The sequence below is a fragment of the Dipodomys ordii genome, unplaced genomic scaffold (assembly GCF_000151885.1).
Source record: "Dipodomys ordii isolate 6190 unplaced genomic scaffold, Dord_2.0 Scaffold2, whole genome shotgun sequence".
Lineage (NCBI taxonomy): Eukaryota > Metazoa > Chordata > Mammalia > Rodentia > Heteromyidae > Dipodomys > Dipodomys ordii.
Genome location: NW_012267218.1, coordinates 34,095,798 through 34,104,035, shown reverse-complemented (window position 1 = coordinate 34,104,035; position 8,238 = coordinate 34,095,798). Strand labels below are relative to the sequence as shown.

The 8,238-nt window shown below is 36.2% G+C and overlaps 1 protein-coding gene across 2 annotated transcripts in view; it reads left to right on the top strand.

Annotated features, from left to right (window-relative positions):
- Window positions 1-8,238, top strand: part of Slc38a6 (solute carrier family 38, member 6) — a 64,416-nt gene that overhangs the window by 20,683 nt on the left and 35,495 nt on the right. For both annotated transcript variants that reach the window (XM_013017566.1, XM_013017557.1), the window contains exons 4-5: window positions 2,325-2,377; window positions 5,107-5,146. In XM_013017566.1, coding sequence (XP_012873020.1) covers window positions 2,325-2,377; window positions 5,107-5,146 — 93 coding nt within the window. The remainder of the gene's footprint in view (window positions 1-2,324; window positions 2,378-5,106; window positions 5,147-8,238) is intronic.

The window sequence follows — 8,238 nt, the reverse complement described above, 5'->3', positions numbered from 1 at the left end:
AGGAGATGTATTGCTGTACCAGCTTTAGTATTTGCTAATATGTTCTCTTTAGGGTAAGCACTATGGGGTTATATGCTTTTCAACTATGAGATCTTGCAAACAGTAGTGCCACTGGTTAAAACATGAAACTGTGTGAGCCACAAATATAAGTTGATTCTTAGGAGCCATTGAATTATATCCTTTTATGACCATACTTCTTGTTCATGTGGAATTTGAATGTAATTTAATATTATTTTATGATGGAAAAAGAAAGTATGTGCCATATTAATTATATGATAAGCATATTGTCTTCATCTTGAAAACATTATCATCTAAGCACCTGAAAAAGCAAAGGTCTCTGCAAGTATGGCACAACTTACATACTTGATCCAAGTTAATTTGCCAGTATAAACTTAAATTTGGACAGCATGTATGCAAGTGCTGTATATGGAGAAGTGTGGTATTTCCAAGTTACTTTACCCTGTGATTAATGAAATTGAATGGTAGTTAGACAAACTTGGGATTTGGTGATCTTCTATTCTAAGTGGACAGACCAAGGCTTTAAATGTTTCTGCCAGAAGTTATTACTTCTTCAAATTTAGTCTGACCATCCAGTAATTCCATGCAAGCAGACCTAAACTACCGGCAGCCTACACAGACTGAATTAAGATGGGTCTGTAAGATATCAGATGTGTTCATAGTTGTTTCTTAGTTGGTAATCAAAATAGCTCTGTTGACATTAGTTAATACTGATCAGAAATGTTCGCTTAGTAAAAATGGGAAATAATATTTTGAGAGACAAAATCTTTCAGAACATGATTTTTAACGTTTTCATCTTAGAGGTCTTTCACTTCTTTGGTTAAGTTAATTTCTAGGTATTTTTGGGGGGAGCTATTACAAATGAGTTGCTTTCCTGATTTCAGCCTCACTCTTCTCATTATTAGCATACAGAAAAGCCATTGATATTTGAGGGTTAATTTTATACCCTGCTACTTTGCCAAAGTTTCAGACCAGCTCAAGTAACTTGGGAATGGGTTCTGTGGAATTCTTTAAATACAGGAGCATGTCATCTGCAAAGAAGGAGGGTTTTACTTCATTTTTCCCTATTTGGATTCCCTTTATATTTTTATCTTGCCTTATTGCACTAGCTAGGTATTCTTTTTTTAAAATTTTTATTGAGATTAAGTGATTATATAAATTTCACAAATTTCACAGTATTGTTAGATAGTGATACTTAAAGTACAAACACATTTTAACCTTCATGAAGCAAATTGTCATTATCATGGTCTATAATGTTTGTGAATTCTATGAGCTTTGACAATACAACTATTTCTTCCACATCAGGTGATATGTACATTTCTTTCCTTTTGCTTAGTGTAAGCTGTTCCCTCTTTCCCTCTCATTCCCTCCCATTCTAGCTAGACATTCTGATACTGTATTGAAGAGGAGTAGAGAGAGTGGACATCCTTGTCTTGTTTCTGAATTTAGAGGAAATGGCTTTAGCTTTTTCACTATTAAGTATAATGCTAGCTGTAAGTTTGTCATACACAGCCTTTATTATATTGAGGAATGTTCTATGGATTCCTAGCTTCTCCAGAGCTTGCATAATAAAGGGGTGTTAGATCTTGTCAAATGCTTTTTTCTGCATCTATTGAGATAATCATGTGTTCTTGTCCTTGCTCCTGTTGATATGATGAATTACATTAATTGACTTGTGTATATTGAACCAACTTTGCATCCCTGGAATGAATCCTGTTTGATCATAGTGTATGATTTTTTTTTGATGAATTATTGAAGTCAATTGGCCAGAATTTTGTTGAGAAGTTTTGCATTGATGTTCATCAAAGAAATGGGTCTATAGTTCTCTTTCTTGGATGAGTCCCTGTCTGTTTTTGGGATGAGAGTTATGCTGGTTTCATAGAATGAGTTTGGTAGTGAACTTCCGATTTCAATTTCATGAGATCCCATTTAGTAAACATAAAAAGCAGAGTCCTTGGTGAATTTTTCAAATGGGAAAACTCGGTGTTGAGTAGAAGGACATATTCTACAAAGACATGAAAATCATAGATACTATACCTTATATTTTTGGGTGAAAAGGAAAGATCTGATAAAGTTATTAAGTAGCTTTACCTAAAATGCCAATTAAATTCAATCTTCTTTCTTAATATTTCTTTATTCCAGGATGGAAGTATTGTTGTCATTTTTGTATTTGCATCTAGAACTGATTGGCCTCCATCCTAATAATTGTACTGTTTAATTTGTAATAAGGAAATAACTCTTTTCTCCAGAAGCCCTAGCACACGAATAATTTTGTGTTAAAGTGAAATTTATGGTTTCTTTTACAGCTGTAACATGTTATGAAGATCTTGGACTCTTTGCATTTGGATTACCTGGAAAGGTAATTTTATTTTCTTCTCCTTGTGTACAAAATCCAAAAGGACTTTTTATACTTTTTTCGTGTGTGTGTGTGTGTGTGTGTGTGTGTGTGTGTGTGTACGTGTGTGTGTGTACGTGTGTGCTGCTCCTGGGGTTTGAACTTGGGGCCTAGGCATTGTCCTTGAGCTTTTTTTGCTCAAGACTAACCCTCTATTACTTGATCCACAGTTCTACCTCCAGCTTTTTTTGGCAGTTAATTGGAGGTGAAAGTCTTATGGACTTTCCTGCCTGAGCTGGCTTTGAACTGTGATCCTCAGGTATCAGCCACTTGAGTAGCTAGAATTATAGGCATGAGCCACCAAAGCCCAGCTTTCTTTCTGTTTTAAGAAACAGACAGATGAGCCAGATATAGTGATGTAACCAGGAGGCTGAGGCAGGAGGATTGGGAGTTTGAGGCTAATCCAGCCTACATAATAAGTTACAGTTGCCTGGTCTATATAGCAAAACCTTATCTCTAAAAACAAAGCAAAACAAAGAAAAAATAATGGCAACAGGCAAAGAGGGGAAATTGATTTGCCCTTCCTAAAAATACTTTACTAAATTAATTCAGTACTCAAATGTTCATGTATTTTATCACAGTGAGGAAGAGCAATGTCTTGATGGGTTTTAAATAGTAACAGTAGCCCGTTTTAAGTTTCCCTTATTAAGTTGGTCATACTCTTTGAATAAATCCTCATCAAGACAGAAGAAAGTAGTGTAGAACTAAATTGTAGCAGTATAGAAATTACAAATTACAAATATCTTTTAGGCATTTTGCTGGTTAACTGGAGATGAACTTGCATAGACTGCCCTGGTTGGCTTTGGACCTCAGTCCTGCCTGTCTCAGCCTCTTGAGTAGTTAGGATTGTAAGCAAGAGCCATTGAAGTCTGGCTTAACCATTAAAAAAAAAAAAAAGAAATTGATTCGCTGCTGCTGCTTCCTCTGCTGCTACTGCTGCTTCTTTCTCCTCCTCCTCCTTTTCTTCCTCCTCTTCCTTTTCCTCCTTGTCCTTCTCATCTTCTTCCTCCTCTTCCTTCTTTCTTCTTCTTTTTTTTTCAGTACTGAGGTTTCAACTCAGTGTTTCCTGCTTGCAAGACAGATCTTCTACCCACTTGAATTATATTCCTCCAGCCCAAGATTGTAAAAATTGAATTGAGTTACTTACCAGATAAAATATTTATTGCACAACTGTCATACCATGTACTGCAGTAGGTACTAAAGACATAGACACCTGGCTTTCCAGACTTAAATGCTTGGATTCTGCCAGAGTAGAAAAAGTAATTGTTATTCAGATATTATTGTGTTATCTTAAGGAAAATAAATCAAAACCACACATTTATCAGTTGTATTAAAGACAGTATACACAGTCCAAAATAGTCTTTTCACAAGTAATTGTGATGATTTGGAACTAATTTTTAAGTAGGTTGAGATGAGTTCCTTCTGGAAACATTAAATGGCAAGGACCACCTTTTTTGGGGGGCAGGGGGCTGATCCTGGGGCTTGAACCCTGGGCCTAGGCTTTGTCCTTCACCTTCTTTTGCTCAAGGCAAGCACCACATTTCTAGAGACACCTTTTCAAAATGTCAAATCATTAGATCTCTTCTGCAGTCCCCAAGGATTCTAGGTCCCAGATCATTTCCCTTATAGCAAATGCTTTGTCACTGATGAAAGTTCTGGTAGAGGCAAGATGCTAGTTCACTCCAAACATTAGATGGTGATTGCAATCCATTAACATTTGAATGATAAACAGGCTCAAGTGGAAATACAGTGCTTAACCATTTCCTCTGATCACATCTGATTACCAAAATTTGGACAATGTTCTCCATAAGTCTTATCAAAGAGCAGAAAATAGCAAGCCTGCAGACTGAACTCAGTCCTCGGACAAATTTTGTTCAGCTCAAATCTTTTTAAAAATTGTTATTTACTTTATAGTTACTTTAAAGTGCTAGTGGGATTACAGTGACATGAATCAGGGAATAAATTGCACATCCCCTTAATACAGTGTCTTCCTGTCCGCTCAGATACGTTGTATTTTTAGCTGGTTACCAACTAATCACGAAAATTTGAAGGAAAACAAAGCCCCATCATTTCTCCGTGTTCCCACATGCCATCAGTTGGCCAGAGCTGAGTAGCTTCTGCAGCTCCAGTGTGAAAGGAATTCTTTAGTATACTACAGTCCCGGCCAGTTCCTGTAATCTTACTCAGCTTACTTCAAGTGACTGGGTTGGAAACATTTTGCCTAGGTTTTCAGTCAGAGAATGTTTGGGATCTCAAGTTTTCTGTAGAAAACTTTGGGGTTGGGCTGTTCCAAGATAGGCATATGCCACCAGGATGCACTCAGAAGAGTGGATCATTGCCTTTGACAGAAAACTGTATTGCTAAAGCAGGGTGGTAAAGCCAGAAGAAATGGGTTATAAAAGCCCCTACAACAATTCAGTGTCAATTTTTATATGTTGATAATCACCATACTAGTTGTTAACTATTCAAAATTGACTGCCAAGAAAACTTTGAAAAGTATTCTTTATAGTAACTCTGGAATTACTAAAGAAAGGCATTTTATGTAATGTATATTAATTTTATGTATTATAAATAGCTTCCAATATCTCTTCACTTAATACTTTGCAACTGTTTTGTGGTATTAAATTTTAATAAGTACTGATTTTTTTGCATTATTCCCCTTTAGTCATCTGAATATATTTATTCTCTTATAGGTTGTGGTGGCAAGCACCATAATAATTCAGAATATTGGAGGTAAGCAATTGAAAATGTTTCATTTATGCATAGATTAATGGAGTAACTGCTTTTCTCTTTTTTTTTTTTGCCTTATTACAGGTCTATTTAGAAAACTGAAACTCTGGACACAGTAGCCCTGTGTGTTGGACTTATTGTTCTTTCTTGGATCTTTTTTAACAATGAGTAATAGGCTTTTAAATTCAGTTTTAGCTAAACCTTGATTGCAGCCTCATTATTAGGTTGGAGGCACACCTCTAGGAAATTTGTTTTCTATGATTGGGGTGATGATGATATACAGTGTGGAAGAACTCTCCAGATTATTCTGAGATATTTCTCCTTTATTTTTGTCCTCTGAACTATGTCCACTGGTGGGAGTGGTAATCCATAGGCTGTATGCACATTAAATTGATGGTAAATTAAAAATGATCAAGTGGTTTAAAAAAATAATGATCCAGGGCTGGGAAGGTGGCTCAGTGGTAGAGCACTTGCCTTGCATGCTCGAGGCCCTGGGTTTGATTCCTCAGCACCATATAAACAAAAAGCCGGAAGTGGCGCTGTGGCTCAAGTGGTAGAGTGCTAGCCTTGAGCTGAAGAGCTGAGGGACAGCGCCCAGGCCCAGAGTTCAGGCCCAGGACCGGACCCCCCCCCCAAAAAAAAATAATGATCCATGGGGGCTGGGAAGTTGGCTCAGTGGTAGTGCTTGCCTCATATGCATGAGGCCCTGGGTTTTGAATTTTTCAGCACCACATAAACAGAAAAAGCTGGAAGTGGCGCTGTGAATAGAGTGGTAGAATGCTTGCCTTGAGCTGAAGAGCTGAGGGACAGCACCCAGGCCGAGTTCAAGCCCCATGACCCATTAAAAAAAAAAGATCCAAATTATCAGAACGACATTGAAATAAAAATTACTGTTATTGACAGTTGAGCAAATGTATAAAACATTTAAATTCAAAATGTATGTATGTTGTAAAGAGGTTACAATAGAGCTGAACAGTATCTTAATTTCCTAAAACTATTGACTGGAGTGTTCAGTAAATGCTATTAGTATAATAAATTAGTATAGGGCTGGGAAGTTGGCTCAGTAGTAGAGTGCTTGCCTTGCATGCATGAGGCCCTAGGTTTGATTCCTCAGCACCACATAAGCAGAAGAAAAAAAAAAGCCAGAAGTGGCACTGTGGCTCAAGTGGTAGAGTGCTAGCCTTGAGCTGAAGAGCTGAGGATAGCGCCCAGGCCCAGAGTTCAGGCCCCACGACCGGACCAAAAAAAATAAAAAAAGAAATTAGTAATAAACTAGTACAATAAATTAATGTACTAAATCCACAAGAAAGGTTGACTTTTATATTGGGTCTTCTACATGATTATATTATCAAAGAAAGCTTTTTTATATTTGTTTATTTATTTATTTATCAGTTGTAGGGGTTGATCTCAGGGTATGGGTGGTGGCTTTTTCACTCAAGGCTAGTGCTCTACCCGTTTGGGCCACAGCTCTACTTCTGGTTTTCTGGCAGATAATTGGAAATAAGCATCTCATGAGCTTTCCTACTTGGCCTGGCTTTGACCCATGATCTTTAGCTCAGCCTCCTCAGTAGCTAGGATTATAGGCATGAGCCACCTTAAATCAATTTTAGATGTTAACAATCGCTAGTCAAATTGCTAGTGATCCAACAATTAAGACTAGAATACAAATCATGAACAATGAGTACCTCTTCAACCTAAAAAGCAGGTAATTTTTTTCTTTTAGTTCTTTGAGGTAGGGCATTGATCAAGCCCAATGTAATTTCTCTTTCCAAATGGAATTCTGGCACTTATGTAAGAATAAGGAATTAACAACATCCACTGGAAAGATCCACCAGACATCCCTGACTAGGTTAACATGTCAACTGAAAAGAGAAAATGAAAATTATTATTTTTTACATGCAACCATTTAAAATAAAGATGACACTTTTAATACAGTTCAACTTAAGAGATCTGAGCTATTTCACATTAAGTACTATTCCATCAAATGCTATCTTCATGAATTTCTTAGTCAAGGAAAAAATTAACATTCCAGAATGGTGCTTGCCATTGTTTTGGAATTCTGAATATCAATGTTTTAATTTTTTCAATTTTCATGAAAAAATGTTACTGAATGAGAAAAATGCTGTCTTGGATGTCTTAAAAATAATTTTCTCCCCATACACATTACTTCATGCTTTACTCTAGAAATGAGAAGAACTTGTATCTTTCTTTAGAGAATTTTTTAGTGGCATTGATTTTAAGACCTGATTTGGAATAGTTTAGCAAATATGTATTATTACTTCTGAATATGAACATAACTTTTTTTCTATTTATAGATTCTAAGTTCTATCATGATTTGTTTGAACTAGATTGAACTATTATCTGACAATTTATGTAGAATTTTCAGTTCAGGAATTTGGAAACCTGAACTGAAACTTGTGGTGGTGGCACAATGCCCACTCTTGTGTATTCTGTGTTTTCACCTGGATTCCTTCTTTGTTCTCTAATCTTGTTTTGACATGATTGTATGTCAGCATTTGCTGTTATTAGATTGATGTTATCTTCATATATACTTCTCTCTCATCCTCCATGTTGTAAGCTCTCCAGGGCAAGGATTATGTCTCATTTCTTTTTTTTACCCCCAGCATCTAACACAATACCTGTAACTTGATAAACTGAATGGAGCCAATATAATTTATATGGCTATTTCCAAATACTTTTTAATATTTGGGCTATATTTATTAAGAGGAGAAAAGGGAAACGCTAGCTCCATTACTAGCTTTGAATATTTGAAAGACTGAACATTAAATACAATAGAAACTAGCCTAGTTTATTATTGTTCCAGATTGTAGAACTGTTTCTAATGTTTAGAAGTCTTTAGTGAATCTAGTTTGGATTCTGTATCTGGAATACTGTCTTGGCCTGTTTTGTGCTACTATGACAAAATGCCATAAACTGTGAGCGATTTAGTTTTATTAGCATACATTGTACAAGAAGGGTCTCATTGTGATTGTATCTATGCATGAATACAATTTATCATGATCAAACTTACCCTCTTATTCTTTACCCCACTATCCCCTCCTTAAGACAATTGCAAAAGCTTTCATCATTCTATT